Source organism: Vulpes lagopus, chromosome 2 (genome assembly GCF_018345385.1).
Source record: "Vulpes lagopus strain Blue_001 chromosome 2, ASM1834538v1, whole genome shotgun sequence".
NCBI lineage: Eukaryota > Metazoa > Chordata > Mammalia > Carnivora > Canidae > Vulpes > Vulpes lagopus.
Genome location: NC_054825.1, coordinates 97,619,195 through 97,638,398, shown reverse-complemented (window position 1 = coordinate 97,638,398; position 19,204 = coordinate 97,619,195). Strand labels below are relative to the sequence as shown.

General features: G+C 40.9%; 1 protein-coding gene across 2 annotated transcripts in view; it reads right to left on the bottom strand.

The window, feature by feature from the left end:
- The window catches only part of PCMT1 (protein-L-isoaspartate (D-aspartate) O-methyltransferase), a 47,036-nt gene extending 29,730 nt beyond the window's left edge, over positions 1 to 17,306 (bottom strand). Inside the window, exons 1-2 of one of the 2 annotated variants that reach the window (XM_041744948.1) lie at positions 16,919 to 17,306; positions 56 to 160 (exon numbers count right to left, since the gene is read on the bottom strand). In XM_041744948.1, the coding sequence (XP_041600882.1) occupies positions 56 to 160; positions 16,919 to 17,147 (334 nt within the window). In that variant the 5' untranslated portion in view covers positions 17,148 to 17,306. The remainder of the gene's footprint in view (positions 1 to 55; positions 161 to 16,918) is intronic. The other variant, XM_041744949.1, reaches the window with a different exon arrangement.
- Between the last annotated feature and the right edge of the window lie 1,898 nt (positions 17,307 to 19,204).

The window sequence follows — 19,204 nt, the reverse complement described above, 5'->3', positions numbered from 1 at the left end:
AAAATTATACAGTAAATGAGTAAAAATGTGGCATTTCCAGAAATCCAGAGCTTACCTATTGATTGTGGAGAATCCATATAAGGATTACATTTTGCATAGTGGGAACGGTCTGTAGCCAGCATTACTTCAAATACTTTATCTGTTTTGATGATTCCATTTTCTGAAATGAATGAGGCAAAAATTTTAAGCTAGGAGTGAGATGATTAGATGTACTTTAGAATAATTATTATGCCTGTACTGCAGAGACTGGACTGGAAGAGAGCAAGACTGGAAGTTGCTGCAATTGCCCAGGTAAACACAGCCTGGTCTTCAGTGATGACATTAAGGAGGAAGAAATGTAGAAGGATTTGAGTTTTATTTAATAGGTAATATATACCTAACTAGCTCTGGGTAATGGCTGAGATGCTGATATCAGACACTGATTTGTGAAATCCTGGAGAAGGCTCAGAGTTAAGGAGGAGAAGCGTAACTTATTCAGTTAGTGACTATAAACCATACAAGTAGAGATTTGCAGAGCCAGTCTACTGAACACGTAAATCGGGGGCTCAGGAAAGAGATCTAACACAGTGATACAGACTTCTAGTCATGTAGATGGGAAGTGAAGCAATGGAAGTGAACTCAAGAGTCCAGGGAAGATACACAGAGAAGAAAAACAAAAGTGAACACTGACGAGATGTGCAAAGGAAGTGGAACCTTAAAAGATTATGACAAAAAGCAGCCACAAGGGTAGATGAAAATAGATAAACCGTTACAAAGCCCAAGTGAACACAAGGGTAGATGAAAATAGATAAACCGTTACAAAGCCCAAGTGAAAAGAAATTTTTCAAGAAGGAAAGTAAGGTCAATAAGGATTATATTTGGCTCCCCCAATAAACTATAAGTTCTTTGATATTAAATAGAAGACGTTAAACTTGAATAACCCTCTTGGTACCATGCACAGTTATTATTCAGTAAAGCCCTTATTAGCTCACTCAGTATGTTTACTGACTGTCTAAAACACACCAGACACAATGATACATGCTGAGAATCATACAGATAAGATAATTTTACAATTTAAATGGGTGAATTATATAGTATAAAAGTATACTTTACTAAAGTTTTTTTTTAAAGATGTTATTTATTTATTCATGAGAAACAGAGAGAAAGAGAGGCAGAGACACAGGCAGGAGGGCGAAGCAGGTTCCATGCAGGGAGCCCGACGTCTCCAGGATCACACCCTGGGCTGAAGGCAGTGCTAAACTGCTGAGCCACGCAGGCTGCCCAGTAAAGCTGTTTTTTAAAAAAATTCAATGAGGGCACCTGGGTGGCTCAGTTGGTTAAGTGTCCAGCTCTTGGTTTTGGCTCAGGTTGTGATCTTGGGGTCCTAAGACCAAGCCCTATGTTGGGCCCCACAATCAGTGTGGAGTCTGCTTGTCCCTCTCCCTCTGCTCCTCCACTTGCTCGCTCAATCTCTCTCTCTCATAAATAAATTAAAAATCTTAAAAAATTTTAATGAGACTAGGAGTGGCAATCATGAGAGGCTCTGATTCTGGGGGAGAATCAAAAGAAAATAGGGAAAGGATGATGCCTTTCGGTGCAGCAATGAAGGGAAAAGATAATTAAGGATCCGGCAGAAACAAAAGAGCAAGAAGATGTGCCGACCTCTCCCCTTTTCCCAGCACTAATACCAACACATCACCATCTTTTAAAGAAACTACAAGTCACTATACTGAAAAAAGGTGCCCTGGAACTGTGTCCACAAAATGTCTAAAAACAGGAAAAAGAAAAAAGCCCAACTCCATTCAAAGATATTATAAAAAGAAAACAAAATGCACATCAAAACATTTCAGCTGAGGAGCACCTGGGTGGCTCAGCAGATTGAGCATCCAACCCTTGGTTTTGGCTCAGGTCATGGTCTCTGGGCCATGAGATTGAGCTCCCACTCGTGCTCCAAGCTTATCATGGAGTCCACTTGAGATTTTTTCTCCCTCGCTCTCCCTCCCCTTCTGCTCCTCCACTCTACTTCTGCTCATAAGCTCTCTCTAAAATAAATAAATAGGGGATCCCTGGGTGGCTCAGCGGTTTAGCGCCTGCCTTTGGCCCAGGGCACAATCCTGGAGTCCCAGGATTGAGTCCCGCGTCGGGCTCCCGGCATGGAGCCTGCTTCTCCCTCTTCCTGTGTCTCTGCCTCTCTCTCTCTCTCTCTCTATCATCAATCAATCTTTTAAAAATCAAATAAATAAAATATTAAAAAAAAAATCAACAAGGACACCTGGGTGGCTCAGTGGTTGAGCATCTGCCTTTGGCTCAGGGAGTGATCCCAGGGTTCCAGGATAGAGTCCCACATTGGGCTTCCTGAATGAAGCCTGCTTCTCCCTCTGCCTGTGTGTCTGCCTCTCTCTCTCTCTCTCTCTCTCTGTGTGTGTCTTTGATGAATAAACATATCTTTAAAAAAGGGGGAGGGGCTGGGTGGTTCAGTTGGTTAAGTGTGTGACTGGCTCAGGTTGTGATCCTAGGGTCCTGGGATTGAGCCCTGTGTCAGATTCCACACTCAGTGGGGTGTCTTATTCTCCATCTCCCTCTGCCACTTCCCCTACTCATGCTCTCTCTCTCTCCAATAAATAAATAAGGAGCACCTGGATGGCTCAGTCGGTTAAGTATCTGCCTTTAGCTCATGTCATCATCCCAGCTCAGGTCATATATCCCAGGGTCCTGAGATGAAGCCTTCCATCTGCCTCCCTGCTCAGTGGGGAGCCTGCTTCTCCCTCTCCTACTCCCCCTGCTTGTGTTCTCATGCACTCTCTCTTTTGTCAAATAAAGAAAATCTTAAAGAATAAATAAAATCTTTAAAAAATTTTTTAAACATTTCAGCTGATTAAATGGAAACAATAATTTTAAAACTATATTCTAAGGACACCTGGGTGGCTCACTGGTTGAGCGTCTGCCTTTGGCTCAGGGTGTGGTCCTGGAGTCCTAGGATCAAGTCCCACACTGGGCTCCCTTCATGGAGACTGCCTCTCCCTCTGCCTATGTCTCTGCCTCTCTCTCTCTGCCTCTCTCATGAATAAATAAAATCTTTAAAAAAATAAAATAAAATAAAATAAAAAATAAAACTATATTTCCAAGAAAACCGCAGGCAGTATGTAAAACTATCACCAGGAAAAAAATCAAGCTCATGACATTTACTAATAAAACTATCAGACTTTCGGGGCACCTGGTGGCTCAGTTGGTTAAGCATCGAACTTTTGATTTCAACCCACGTCATGATCTCAGGGTACTAAGATGGAGCTCCACTGCACTTGGCATGGAGCCTGCTTAAGATTCTCTCTCCTCCTCCCTCTGCCCTTCCTCTTCCCCCACCCCACCCCAAGCCCAAGTTCAAGGTATACTCTCTCTAAAACAAATGACAACAACACCAAAAACTTTTTCAGACTTTAAAGGCATAGAAAAAACCCTCAGAGCCTCAAGGCAAAAAATTCGAATTACCTAAGAAGAGTTAAAAAAAAAAAAAAATTAGGCAACCATCAGATTTCCTAAGAGCAAAATTCAAAGCAAAGCAAGAATGAAGCAACATTTTCAAGAAAATTCAAAAAAAGAAAGTGCAAGGGTGCCTGTCTGGCTTGGTTGGTTAAGCATCTGACTCTTGGTTTTGGCTCAGGTCATGATCTCAGGATCCTGGGATCAAGCCCTAGAATAGGTCTGACGCTCAGTGGGGGAGTCTGCTTGAGATTCCCTCTCTCTGTCTGCCTGGCCCCTCTGCATACTCATTCTGAAAGAAAAGAAAAAAAAAGAAAAGAAAAGAAAAGAAAAGAGAAGAGAAGAGAAGAAAGAAGAAAGAAAGAAAGAAAGAAAGAAAGAAAAAGAAAGAAAAAGAAAGAAAAGAAAGAAAGAAAGATCAACAATTAAAAGAAGCAAACTACTGAGACATCTGGTTGGCTTGGTACACAGAGCATGCAACTCTTGATCTCAGGATCATGAGTTTAAGCCCAACATTGGGCATAGAGCTTACTAAAAGAAAAAAAATTAAAACCCAACAACAATAAAAAAAAAGAAAAAACAAACTACCAATACATTCAACAACATGGATAAACCTCAAAAGTACTAATCTCAGTAAAAGAAGCCACATAAGGAGACTATATACTATATGGTTCCATTTATATCAAATTCTAGAAAAGTCAAAACCATAACGGCAGAAGGCTGATCTATGACTGCTAGAGATAAAAGGAGTAGATTAATTGCAAAAGGGCACGAGGAAAAAGAACTATATTAGAGATTAGCAAGCTTACATAAAAGTCCAAATAGTAAATATTTCAGGCTTTGCAGGCCAAAAACTCTCTGTTGAAACAACTCACCTCTATCAAAGTAGTATGGGAACAACCACAAACAATATCAAAAAAGGCTGTGTTAACATAAATCTTTATTTCTAAAAGCAGACAATAAGGATGCCTGGGAGGTTCAATAGGTCACTGAATTGGTGGCTCAATGTCCTGGGATTGGGCCCCACTTTGGGCTTCATGCTCGGTCAGGAGTCTGCTTCAGGATTCTCTCTCTCCCTCTGCCCCTCCCCTGGCCTGCCCACACATGTGTGCTCTTTCTCTAAAATAAATAAATACCTTTATCAATAAATACAGACAAAAGAACAGATTGGCTTGAAGGCTGTAGTTTGCTGACCCCTGTTCTATATCATTAGTGTTGGTTACACAACTGTACTTGTCAAATTTTTCAAATTACAGTTGTTGTTGTTGTTGTTGTTGTTTTTTTAAGAGAAAGAGAATGTGCGACAGAAGGGGAGAAACTTAAGCAGGCTCCAGGCCCAGCAACCGTGAGTTCATGACCTGAGCTGAAATCAAGAGTCAGACACTTAACTGACTGAGTCACCCAGGTGCCCCCTAAATGGTTTTTAAAAGCATGTCACTATTTATTAATAAGCTGTACACATCAAGGCTCAGAATCAAGCTCTATTAGGCCATTACTGGGTGGTTTCCAAAATTTTCAACACAAGATGCTTTTTATTTTTGCCCTCAATTCTGCATTTTGAAAGATGCCTAAAATAAGCTACATTTACTAAGTTATTAACTTATTTTGCCATTTTTGGTAATTTGACGTATACAACTGCCAGCTCCCTGAAATATTTTTATTGAACAGCAAAATAATTTAATGTTTTAGTTCTCATATATAGCCTAATTACAAGTAAGTGTATGATTATCCTTAGTCTTTCTGAAATAGTGAACAGCTTTAGAACCACCCATACCCAATCTTCTTGCACTCTAGGGACCAAGGGCCTTAATTAAATTAAATAATTATAATAACGGCTAATGTTGGTCCAAATATGCAATTGATCCAAAGGAGAAGTTAGTAGGATTCAAAAAGGAAAATGCAATAGAATTCAAGCCATAAGCCAAATAATAAAAAACTTGAAAAGATTATAACCATGTAAAGGTGTCTGTTTCTCTCAACTGGAAGGATGGGGAAGGGTGTAGAAAAAAAATGCTGTAAGAATCATGATTTATGACATGATTTCAAGCAACTGATTGAATGGAAAAACAAGGAAAAATATCTGACTATTCCTCTATAATAGTGGAGGGATCTACGATATTAGAAACAGAAAGCAGGGAATAAACTCACAGCTGACTACATAACCCAGCCAAATGCTGACATAGCCATACCATCGATAACTATTGATTTTCAGCACTTAAAAAATCAACAAAATCTGAACTTATTTACTGTTCAGAACAAAATGCAAATTATCAACTTTGACAATGTAAAAGAGCCACTAATAAGTTGGAAAATCAGAGGGAGAACTCCTAGTATCTTTTCTTTCAGAGTAGAAGGGTTACCAGAGGTAGTGTTAGTTTATAAATTATGGAACAAGAAACTGAGGTTAAAGTATATTACTTAAGGTAACCACAAAAAAGGAAGCAAAAAAGTATAACCATATGGGGGAAGGGTGGGTGTGCAGGGTGTATATACTAATCCATCTCAGCAGAAGGTTAACAGAAAATGTCTAAAGCTGATAAAACAAGTAATGACTATTTAACCACATGATTTAAAGACATGAAGATAATCACCAGAAGAACCAAAAAATGTAGTTAATCAGGCTCCCTGCATGGAGCCTGCTTCTCCCTCTGCCAGTGTCTCTGCCTCCCCACCCCCCCGTCTCTCTCATGAATAAATAAATAAAATCTTAAAAAAAAAAATAGTTAAAAGTGGTTCCCTCTACGCAATGAGTCTAGAGGTGGAGAGGAATGGAGCCAAACAATTATTTTTTTTTTCAATAGAAGCCTTTGTGTATGATTTTATCTTTTAATCATGTCCATATATTACTTGACTAAAAATTAACCTTGGGGCACCTGGGTGGCTCAGTTGGTTAAAGTGTCCAACTCTTGATCTCCATTCAGGTCTTGATCTTGGGGTGGTTAGTTCAAGCCCCATGTTGGGTTCCATGCTGGGTGTGGAGCCTACTTAGAAAACAGATGAATGAATGAATGAATGAATGGTTTTTTAAAAAATAAAAATTAATCCTAATTCTCCTAACCTTGTAATCACAAACAGTATGATTTATATAGATATATATACAATACACACACACACACAGACCCCTCCAATTAGCACAATGTAAGATGTGGCAGGGGACTCCTTTTCCTTCACAGTGGTAGAATTTTTTTTTTTTTTTATGATAGTCACACACACACACACACACACACACACACACAGAGAGGCAGAGACATAGGCAGAGGGAGAAGCAGGCTCCATGTACCGGGAGCCCGACGTGGGACTCGATCCCGGATCTCCGGGATCGCGCCCTGGGCCAAAGGCAGGCACTAAACCGCTGCACCACCCAGGGATCCCACAGTGGTAGAATTTTAGCTGGGTGCATTACTTAGCCTCTCTGTAGTTATGTGTAGTCTTAAAATAAAGTTCCTGTCAATGGAACATACACAGAAATTTGTATGCAATTTCCAGATCATCCCCTTAGAAAGGAATGGAGGTTTTTCTCTTTTCCCATTCTTCTCCCCACTGGCTGGAATATGGAAATGATGGAGGTAAACTATCTTCAACCTTTCAGATGAGGGGAAGACTTTAGGAAGCACAAGAGAGACGGAACCCAGGTCCTCAACACTGTGGAACCACACTATTAGCTCTGAATTGCTTATACTTGGGTTGTTACAGAAGATAGAAACTGATTTTGTTTAAGCCATTGTTATTTTGGTCTTTGTTATAGCAGCTGAACAGGTACCCTAATGCACACAGTATCTGAAGAGGAAAACAAGATCAGTCTGAAGAATAGGATTAGAGTTGGAGCATGGGAATAGGCTGTATAATACCCTAAAGAGGCCTAAAAGCTAAGCAAGAGGTGTTTACATTTAATACAGTAAGCAACAGGAAGCCTGGGCAGGCAAGTGACTTTCTGCGTAATGTGTAGAACAGAGCTGAGGGGAGGGACACTGAGAATGTGACAACCTATCAGACACTTGGAGGTGTATCATTCCAAGTGTGGACTAAAGATCCAGGCTGGAAGAGTACCAAAGAAAATACAGTAGAAGCGATGGCTAGGAAAGGTATCCATAAGAACTGCTGAGTTAGGGATGCCTGGGTGGCTCAGCGGTTTAGCATCTGTCTTCAGCCCAGGGCATCATCCCGGAGTCCAGGGACTGAGTCCCCCATCCGGCTTCCTGCGAGGAGCCTGCTTCTCTCTCCATGTCTATGCCTCTCTCTCTCTGTGTGTGTGTCTCTTGAATAAATAAATAAAATCTTTAAAAAAAATGCTGAGTTAATATGGTGACAGTCTGAAAGAATCAATGACTACTCCAAGATTTTTAGTCTGGGAGAATAGAAGAACGGAAGCAACTCTGGCAGAATTGAAAAGGAAGAAAGCCTGTGTTGATATGAAGCAGGGAACACTGCCATGGACTTCAAACAAGTGTCTCTAAACTTGCTACAAAGTTACATCTCAATAAAAAAAAGATTATGTTACATTATTCTACTTTATGTGACTTAAACAGTTGTTAATCATCTAGTCTATATTCCTTCTCAACTATCAACATGCCAGGAAAAACAATAAGAAATGAACAAACTGGTCACCTTTTATTTCCTACCTAGAATGATTAGGAACGGTAAGATGTAAGCAGAACTTGACACACTTTTGGTATAGAAAGTCTGAAAGAGATTAGGTTTAAATTCACACTATAGTCAAAGAAGAATTCCACATGATGGCTGGCAACTTATGATAAAGCAACTTATGATAAAGCATATCATCTAAGTACTAGAGTTTATTTAAAAATACATTTTTCTTACTAGATTTGTTGAGTCACTATGTTGTATACTTGAAAGTAATGTAGCACTCTGTGTCAGATAATTCAGAAAGAAATAACACAACTTTCCCTGGACTGCTATTACTCCTAATAGATACATCAAGTTAACTATTTATTTTGACATTATCTCTTAAAGGAGGATGTTACCTGGACTCCTCACATTTGACAAACTAAAATGTTATACAAAACTCTAAAATACAGGTAACCAAATGTTAACTTCTGTGTCTCTCTCCTAAATCACACACATTCTACAGCTGATTTTACAGAATCCATGATGCAACTGAAAACACAGAATCTTGGATTTGGAAGGATCTTTAGGGGTTTAGTGCACAATCAAAGCTGATGGCAGATCTCTTCTATGATATCCCTTATAGAGAAATGATCAACCATTCTTTGCTTCAACATATCCAGTGAAAGAAAACATTATTTTTCAAAGACAACTCTTTGCTAGGATAGCTTTGTGAATACTTCCTTATAATGAGCCAAAATTTGCCTTCCATTTGTCCTGGTTTGACCCTCTACTACACAAATTTCCTAAAATATTTAAACACTTGCTCTCTTAAGCTTTCTCATTGCTAAATCAAACCACCTCAATCGCATCAAATCACCATATAAAAATGCCAACTCTCATCATCTTGATCACTCCCCTAATAATCTTTTGTTTTTTTCACTGCTACTTGTAAAGCATGTTGGCCAAAACTAAATGTAGTACTAATAAAAATATGTGGAACAGTGGAACAGTATATGTGAAACAGTATATTTAATGTGGACCACATTAAATAGAATGTAATATAATACATCTAGATCTAGTGCTGTCCGATAGAACTTAAGATGATGGAAATGGCCTATGTCTGCACTAACAGGCAGCCTATAGCCTCATGTGGCTATTGAGCTCTTGAAAAATATGGTTAGTATGACTGAGAAACTGAATTTTTAATTTCATTTAATTTTAATTGTAGACACACTGATATCAAAGCCCCTTATCATATAAATTAAATCTTATTCAATCTAAGTTTACTTATGTACCTATAAGATTGACTTGAAACAAATAAAAATGAGGTATTTTCTGGATTTTTTTTTAAAGATTTCATCTATTTATTCATGAGACACATACACACACACACAGAGGCACAGACACAGGCAGAGGGAGAAGCAGGCTCCATGCAGGGAGCCCGACATGGGACTCGATCCCGGGTCTCCAGGATCACACCCAGGGCGGAAGACGGACAGCGCTAAACCGCTGAGCCACCCGGGCTGCCCTATTTTCTGGATTTTAATCAAATCCCAATTTTTGAAAACAATCCCTTAGGATTTTCTTTTTCTTTTTCTTTTTCTTTTTTTTAAGGTTTTATTTATTTATTCTTAAGAGACACACAGAGAGAGAGGCAGAGATACAGGCAGAGGGAGAAGCAGGCTCCACACAGGGAGCCTGATGTGGGACTTGATCCCGTGTCTCCAGGGTCACGCCCTGGGCCAAAGGCAGGTGCCAAACCGCTGGGCCACCCAGGGATCCCCCTTAGGATTTTCTTAGCTGGTTCTATTTGGCCCATGAACACACATGATAAAACTAACGGAATATTGTCTTTTCCACAAGTTACACTATTAGTGGCTAAGAACTGACACTAAATAGAAAAAGAAAATTATTCCAATTTATTTGCAGCAATAAATAAGGATACAAAAATTACAAATTATCATAATTCTTATCCAAATGCTTACTCAAGGGTAGCCCACGTGGCTCAGCGGTTTAGCACCGCCTTCAGTCTGGGGCATGATCCTGGAGACCTGGGATCGGGTCCCATGTTAGGCTCCCTGCATGAAGCCTGCTTCTCCCTCTGCCTCTCTCTCTCTCTCTTCTGTGTGTCTCTCATAGATAAATAAAATCTTAAAAAAAAAAAAAATGCCTACTCAAGGTCTCCACTGAAATGTCTTCTAAGCACCTCAAATACAACATCCCCAAAAATAAACTCCTGCTCTCCTACACCTCCTTGCACACCTCCTCCCCACCACCTGAAAGTCCCTGCTGCTCACTCACTCATTATTTCTAACTCAGAAAATGGCAAATCATTCCAATTGCCCAGGCCCAAACATTACTGTCATATCCTTGACTCCAATCTTTCTCGAATACCCGAAATCCAAATCTAGCACATGTAATTTTCTCTGCTTGCAATGCCTGTCCCCTGGCTCTATCTGCCTAGCTAGAATTTCTTCCCCTCAACTAATTCTTTGCTCAAGTGACACCTTACTGAGGCCTTCCCTCCCACAACTGCAAACTTCACACCCAACACTCCCAGTCCTCCTTCCCTGCTCTGTCACATTATCATGTGACATACTAGGTATTGTAACTCGTCTGTTCCCATTAGAAGCAATCTACAAGAGAGAATATATGTTTTGTTCAGTGCTGTAACTCTAGTGTTTGGCATATAGAAGATAGCTAAATATCAGTTGACTGACAAATCCTGTAAACATTATAGTATATACAAAATGACACAATCAAGAATACAAAGTAAAAACTGAAATATTAGAGCAGTGGATTGAATTTTTTTAACAAACAAAACTAGGTTAAAAAAATAAGTTGTTAAAAAAAAAATAAGTTGTTCTATATGGCCAGTATAGCATTTAAAATCTAACAAATTAAGAGTTAACCTTTTACAAATGCTCAGGTTTAGACACTCTGCTCTAGGAGACCACCTTTCTCAATATCATCCACCCCTGTCCCCATCTTTTCCAAACTTTTACCATGGCTTGATATTATCCCAATAAAAGTATAAAATAAATTTTAACTTAAGCATTACTTCTTAAATTGTCACATTTCTGGATTAAACAGGCTCATAGTTGTTTTCAGTTAATTTAAGATAGAAGCTACGGAGCAACTCTAGGCAGAATTGAAAGGAAGAAAGCCTGTGTTGATATGAGCAGGGGAACACTGCCATGGACTTCAAACAAGGTGTCTCTAAACTTGCTACAACGTACAATCTCACTAAAAAAAAAGATTATTGATTACATTATTCGAACTTATATTGTTGACTTAAACAGTTGTTATCATCTAGTCTATATTCCTTCTCAACTATTCAACATGCCAGGAAAAACAATAAGAAATTGAACAAACTGGTCACCTTTATTCTCTACCTAGAATGAATTAGGAACGGTAAGATGTAAGCAGAACTTGGACACACTTTTGGTATAGAAAGTCTGAAAGAGATTCGGTTAAAATACACACTATAGTCAAAGAAGAATTCCACATGATGGCTGGCCAACTTATGATAAAGCAACTTATGATAAAGCATATCATCTAAGTACCTAGAGTTTATTTAAAAATACATTTTTCTTACTAGATTTGTTGAGTCACTATGTTGTATACTTGAAAGTAATGTAGCACTCTGTGTCAGATAATTCAGAAAGAAATAACACAACTTTCCCTGGACTGCTATTACTCCTAATAGATACATCAAGTTAACTATTTATTTTGACATTATCTCTTAAAGGAGGATGTTACCTGGACTCCTCACATTTGACAAACTAAAATGTTATACAAAACTCTAAAATACAGGTAACCAAATGTTAACTTCTGTGTCTCTCTCCTAAATCACACACATTCTACAGCTGATTTTACAGAATCCATGATGCAACTGAAAACACAGAATCTTGGATTTGGAAGGATCTTTAGGGGTTTAGTGCACAATCAAAGCTGATGGCAGATCTCTTCTATGATATCCCTTATAGAGAAATGATCAACCATTCTTTGCTTCAACATATCCAGTGAAAGAAAACATTATTTTTCAAAGACAACTCTTTGCTAGGATAGCTTTGTGAATACTTCCCTTATAATGAGCCAAAATTTGCCTTCCATTTGTCCTGGTTTGACCCTCTACTACACAAATTTCCTAAAATATTTAAACACTTGCTCTCTCTTTTTTTTTTTTTTTTTTTTTTTTTTTTTTTTTTTTAAAACACTTGCTCTCTTAAGCTTTCTCATTGCTAAATCAAACCACCTCAATCGCATCAAATCACCATATAAAAATGCCAACTCTCATCATCTTGATCACTCCCCTAATAATCTTTTGTTTTTTTCACTGCTACTTGTAAAGCATGTTGGCCAAAACTAAATGTAGTACTAATAAAAATATGTGGAACAGTGGAACAGTATATGTGAAACAGTATATTTAATGTGGACCACATTAAATAGAATGTAATATAATACATCTAGATCTAGTGCTGTCCGATAGAACTTAAGATGATGGAAATGGCCTATGTCTGCACTAACAGGCAGCCTATAGCCTCATGTGGCTATTGAGCTCTTGAAAAATATGGTTAGTATGACTGAGAAACTGAATTTTTTAATTTCATTTAATTTTAAATTTTAGACACCCTGATATCAAAGCCCCTTATCATATAAATTAAATCTTTTTTCAATCTAAAATTTATTATGTACCTATAAGATTGAAATTGAAAAAAAATAAAAATGAGGTATTTTCTGGATTTTTTTTTTAAAGATTTTAAACTATTTATTCATGAGACACATACACAACACACGAGGCACAGACACAGGGGAGGGGAGAAGCAGGCTCCATGCCCCGGGGCCCGACATGGGACTCGATCCCGGGGCTCCAGGATCACACCCGGGCGGAAGACGGACAGCGTAAACCGCTGGGGCCACCCGGGGTGCCCATTTTCTGGTTTTAATCAAATCCCAATTTTTTAAAACCAAAACCCCTTTGGATTTTCTTTTTCTTTTTCTTTTTCTTTTTTTTTTTTAAAGGGTTTTTTTTATTTATTCTTAAGAGACACACAGGAGAGAGGCAGAGATACAGGCAGAGGGAGAAGCAGGCTCCAACCCGGGAGCCCGAATTTAGGTTAAAAAAATAAGTTGTTAAAAAAAAATAAGTTGTTCTATATGGCCAGTATAGCATTTAAAATCTAACAAATTAAGAGTTAACCTTTTACAAATGCTCAGGTTTAGACACTCTGCTCTAGGAGACCACCTTTCTCAATATCATCCACCCCTGTCCCCATCTTTTCCAAACTTTTACCATGGCTTGATATTATCCCAATAAAAGTATAAAATAAATTTTAACTTAAGCATTACTTCTTAAATTGTCACATTTCCTGGATTAAACAGGCTCATAGTTGTTTTCAGTTAATTTAAGAGTACATTATCAGCTCATAATTATAAAATAACCATATTCTTCATTTCTATAGACCTACACTGTTCAATATGGTAGCCCTTAGCCACAGGTGGCTAGTTAAGTTAAATAATATAAAAATTCAGTTCCTGGGCAGCCCGGGTGGCTCAGCGGTTTAGAGCCGCCTTCACCCCAGGGCATGACCCTGGAGACCCAGGATAGAGTCCCATGTCAGGCTTCCTGCATGGAGCCTGCTTCTACCTCTGCCTGTGTCTCTGCCTCTCTCTTCTTCTGTGTCTCTCATGAATAAATAAATAAAATCGTAAAAAAAAAAAAAAAATCCAGTTCCTCTGATGTCTTAACCACATTTCAAATGCTGAATGCCACAAATAGCTAGTGGTTACCATACTGAACAGGGGAGATATAGACTTTACAGAGAGCTCTAATGAGCAGAACTGTTATAGACACTTTTTCCCCAAGACTTTATTATAAAGCTTAAAAATAATTTGGCTAAAACAGCGGCAGAGTTTAATCTCATAATTTTCAATTCTCTGTGTTAGTGATTCTCAAAGCGTGGTCCCCAGACCAGTAGCAGTATTACTTAGGAACCTGACAAAAACACAAATTCCTGGGAGCACCTGGATGGCTCAGTTGGTGGAGCATGTGACTCTTAATTTCAGGATTATAAGTTCAAACTCCACATTGGGCATAGAGCCTACTTAAAAAGAATTAATCGATTTTTAAAAAATACAAATTCTTGAGCCACAGCAGTCTGTATTTTAACTACTTCTCCAGGTGATCCAGGAGATTCTGAAGTATGCTCAAGTTTTATACCACTGTTCTAAGTTACTTAAGAGTGGTTGTCAGAGTGGCTTAGTTGGTTATGCGTCCACCTTCGGCTCAGGTCATGATCCCAGGGTGCTGGGATCCAGCCCTGTGTTAGGCTCCCTGCTCTGTGTAAGTCTGTTTCTCCTTCTCCCTCTGCCCCTTCCCCCTCCCGTGCGCACGCGCTCCCTATCTCTCTCAAATAAATCAATAAAATATTTTTTTAAAAGAGTGGTTGTCATAATATAAACTATGAAATATTATGAGATATACCATATACATTCTACAATATTCCGTAAATGATTTATCAACTATGAAATCATACACAACCATATTTCTATTATGACATCTTATAAAAGGAAAACTCAGTATTTTCAATATGATTATAGTATTAAAATTAAAGCAATCATGAACTTTATTTTTTTTAATGTACAACTATAATTTGCTTCCTCTTCAGATCTGCAGATCCTTTTTCAGTTCAACATCAACGTAACACATTTTTTTAAGTCTTTTATTTTAATTCCAGTATAGTTAATAGTTTAGCACTATATTAGTTTTAAGGGTACAATATAGTTATTCCACAATATAATCACACTTTAATCTTTTTCTAAAGATTCAACTAGAAGCCTTTAAGTTAGGAGGAACACACAACAGTAGAATAACTAGGAAAAGGGAGAAATTTTCAAATGTTGTGCCAGTTGAAATTCTCACATGAGAAAATAGTACTTTCATAATAAACTAACAAATAGAAATGAAGTCTATTAGCTAGAATTCAGAAAGTAAACTAACACTGCACAAGTGTCACAAGAGGCTACACATTTTGAGCACTCTAATTTCCTATCATGAATCATGGATACAGTATAAGATTAAATATTTGCAGTATTAACATCCATGTATGTTAAATACTTATTATTAAATTTTCTGACAGAAAAACATCCTTAAACGTTTCAGCTAGGAATAATAACACGATGCAATAAAATGATTATAAAACCACTGGGAAAAGAGCTAGTTTTGACTTACAAGTTTGGCCCCAAAAGAAGAGTCATGAAGAGCATGATTACAAATTTCTGCCATAGCCAAGTATCTCCTGTGATAATTTACCAGTGGAAAATTACTTAATCATAATTTGTGCATAGAATGTTTTGGACGTGTACACTGAAAAAGCAGGCACTAGATCATTTTAAGAAATGTTATTAAAATATTTACAACATACTGAGCTTATGTGTAATCCATGGGAACCTAAATCACACTTAAAAACACTGTCTCAGCGTATAAATACCCACTTCCACTCAAATATCCTTCCATAAAGTGAACACTGGCAATGCTTGACAGAATTTTGAAATCTAAACATTTTTCATCACTAAATGCAAAGGACACAATTTCAAAACGTTTAAATACTGCAAAAAAAAAAAAAAAAGTCAAATGACTATTAAGTACTAATCATGTGCCAGACAAGGATATTCATTTGTCTCACTTACCTTGGTATTCCTAGCACAGATCCAAGCATATAATGTATATTTAATTGCATTTATGAAAAAAGGTATGAGTATTGAGAGAGTTCAAAGATCAAAAAAAAAAAAAAAAAAAAAAGTCCTAGCCCTCGAGGAGGTTACAAATCGAATTAGGAAACATGACAAGCACAAGAAAAGCTAAATAACATACGACAATTAAAAAAATACCACGTGGGCAGAGTACGATTATTCGCCAAGTCGGTGGCAAACAGAGTGCTATGAATTCTGACTAGAGTTAAGGTATTAGGGAGCGCGGTCCTTCTGGTCTCCCAACCAGACAGCAACACTGCATCTGGATCTAAAAACAGAGAGTAACACAGTACTCATCCCACCCTAAAATTATCGTAAAAGGAAGGAATACAATAACTAAAGAGAATGATATAAAGAAACTGCCTTGAAATAAAGCTAGAACATTCCACACACACACACACACACACACACACACTCGTTGGTTGGGTCCCAGGATCTCTAAAAGCTCTCAAAATACAAGTCTCTCGGGAAGAGCGATTCTGATTCTTTCTTCCTCCGTCCCCCGCGAACATTTCCACTGGACAGCTGCCCCAGAAATTTCTCCCAGCATCCGCAATGACAATACTCTCATCTTTCCCTCCCTCCCCTCGCCTGTATCAGACGGTGGCATCTCCCTCCAGAGGAAAAAACGGAGGGCGGGGGAGGCAGTATAGGAAGGAGAGAATGCTAGCAGCGTGGCCGATTATTAGAGAGGAGGAAGGCGAGACAGACGCGGGGGTCGAGGGTGGGGTCGCCTCGGATCCAGCCCAGCCTCCGGGTCAGGCCAACATCCCCCCCCCCAGGGCACGCCCCTCGCCCGCCAGACCCGACCGAGCAGGCGGCGGACTCGAGTGACAGCCCCACCACCTGTGCCGCAGCCCTTCCCCCAGGCCCGTGGGGCGACGCCTGCCCCTGCCCCTGCCCCACCAAGAGCTGCCGGTGGCTCCTTCCCTGCCCTTCCCGTCCACGTCGCCAATGAGTGACAGGTCCCGGGGGAGGCCATCGCAAGCGCACGCCGTTCGACACTGCTGGCGCCAGCCTGCGCCGAACCCTCCAGCCCGCACCGGTGGGGGCGTAGGCAGAGCGTTCCGGCGGCCCAGGGGGACCCAGTCCGGGCCTAGCCTGGCCCAGTTGCCCCACACGGGGCGGGGGTGGCACTTACTGCGGAGATTGTGGATTAGCTCCGAGTGGCTGGCGCCGCCGGATTTCCAGGCCATCGCTAAGCACACCCGGAGCAGGTACAGAACCACCTTCAGCGCGGCGACGGTGCCCAGCAGCTTCCCCAAGAGTGAGACCACCTCCCACACGGTCACCGCCCCGCTCGCGTCCCCGCTGGAGTCTCCGCTGTGACTGCTGTCGCCGCCGGTGCCGCCACTGCGCGCTCCCGGCATCCCCCGCGGCACGCATGCGCTCTGTGACGCTGCGCGGCCTCGGGTGCGGCGGGGTGGGGCCGCAGGCAGGGGTGGCCTCGTGCCCCGCCGACTGCTCGGGTGGCTGCTGCGGCTGCTGCGGCCGGGCTGGGAGCCCGGGCTGAGTCAGCGCCGTCGCCGCCGCCGCCGCCGCCGCCGCCGCCGCCGCGTGCCACCCCTCTGAGGCCTCGGGCTGCGCGCCGCCAACTTGCTGAGCTCGCCTGCGGCCGGACGGGGTGGGCGCCGGCGCGGTCGGTCGCGTGCCTGGCTGCGGCCTCGGTCGCCCGGCGCGGTGGCGCGGTGGCTCGGCGGCGGGACCGGTGCGTGCCGCCGCGTCTGCCGGATCTGGTTACGCCGCTGCGGCTAGCCCCGTCGTCGCAGCTGAGTCAGCTGTCGCGAGCCGCGGGTCTGCTCCTATAGCTGTCCAGGTTGTTGGACGGTGGGCTTCCTTCGTGCCGCCTCACCCAACCCACTTGTCTGATGTTTAGGTCGGTGAGAGTCAGAGCTCCGTATGGCGGAGCCCGGATAATCTTAGAGCCCGAGGGCAGAAGCCCTTTCCCTCCCGAGCACGCGAGCCTCTGCGCTGTGCCAAGGACGTCGGTATTTGGTGATAGCAGAGAGCTGGGGACCCGGGTTTGTTGCAAGTCTCCAGCGCAGCTTCGGCAAGGGAGTGGGGCTGCAGCGTGGGAATGCTTTCGGCTAAAATGAACACGGTATCTAATGGAGAATGCGTTATTCTTCGGACGCGAGTGTGCATTTCCAGCTAATTAATCCCCACAAATGCCACCGTTAGACGGGACACCAGCTTTATCGCTATCAGCCCTGCAAGACAATGAGTGAGAAGCTGACGGGGAACATGGCCCGTCGCCTCCAACTTGCTGACTCCTAATCTGAACTCTTGACAGAATCCAGTCATCATTTACTCCAATAAACTGTTAAGAAAGGAAACAAAGCAACGTCAAGACCTCCCTACACTACCGCGTGAGCAGCGATTTTCAAATTCCAGTTCTCACCGGATTTTGTCAAGTGTAACGCAGCCAATTAGCATTCCGAAACATACTTGTACATTTCCTGTTTTTTATGTGTGTGTGTGTGACATAAATGAAACCACACTCAAAGCACTATTTTTTAAGAGACTGATACACTGCCTACTGCACTAAGGAAGCACCTCAGTGTTCTTTAATATTAGAAATAAAATTGTCAGTTTGGGACTCTACCGGTTTTCTATCTCATCTCTCATCCGTTTCTCAATGTTTCCTAGTTAAAAGAATAAAATCGTCTATTCTCAACAAGAGCCTAATAAGTCTCTCTAGAGCTGCCCTACACAAATTGCATCTACATGTGGTGCTACAGTAAGCTGTGGCTGTGAAATAGGACTACCAAGATCAGTTAAGAAGAAGATATCATGGCTCCATTTAAAGAAGCAACAAACACACAGCTATGAATGTAGTAGAAAGGATACTTTAAAAAAATCAATGAAAAAAAAATAAATAAATAAATAAATTATATCTTTTGTATACATTTAAATTGGGGAGATTTGGGACGCCTGGGTGGCTCTGCAGTTGAGCATCTGCCTTCCGCCCAGGGCATGACCCTGGAGACCCAGGATTGAGTCCCACATCGGGCTCCCTGCGTGGAGCCTGCTTCTCCTTCTGCCTGTGTCTTTGCCTCCCTCCCTCTCTCTCTCTCTCTCTGTATCTTTCATGAATAAATAAATAAAATCGTTAAAAATAAATAAATTGGGGCGATCTGCATTAAAAGAAAACAAGCAACACAGGGCAAAATATAAGTACCATTCTAGTCTAGATATCAAGTGCTATGTTTATTTAGATATTCATGCACTGCAGAAATCAGGAAAAGGTAGGGGAAGGAACTGGTCTTTGAAGGATGGCCAGGATTCTAAGAAGTAGAGAGGAATAAGAGGATTATTATAGGTAAGTCAAAGCACCGAAGAAGGAACCTAGAGCATGATGCCTAGGCTGTCGATGTTTACATATCAAACTCATTAATTATATACATAAATGAATTAAGGAAAGTTG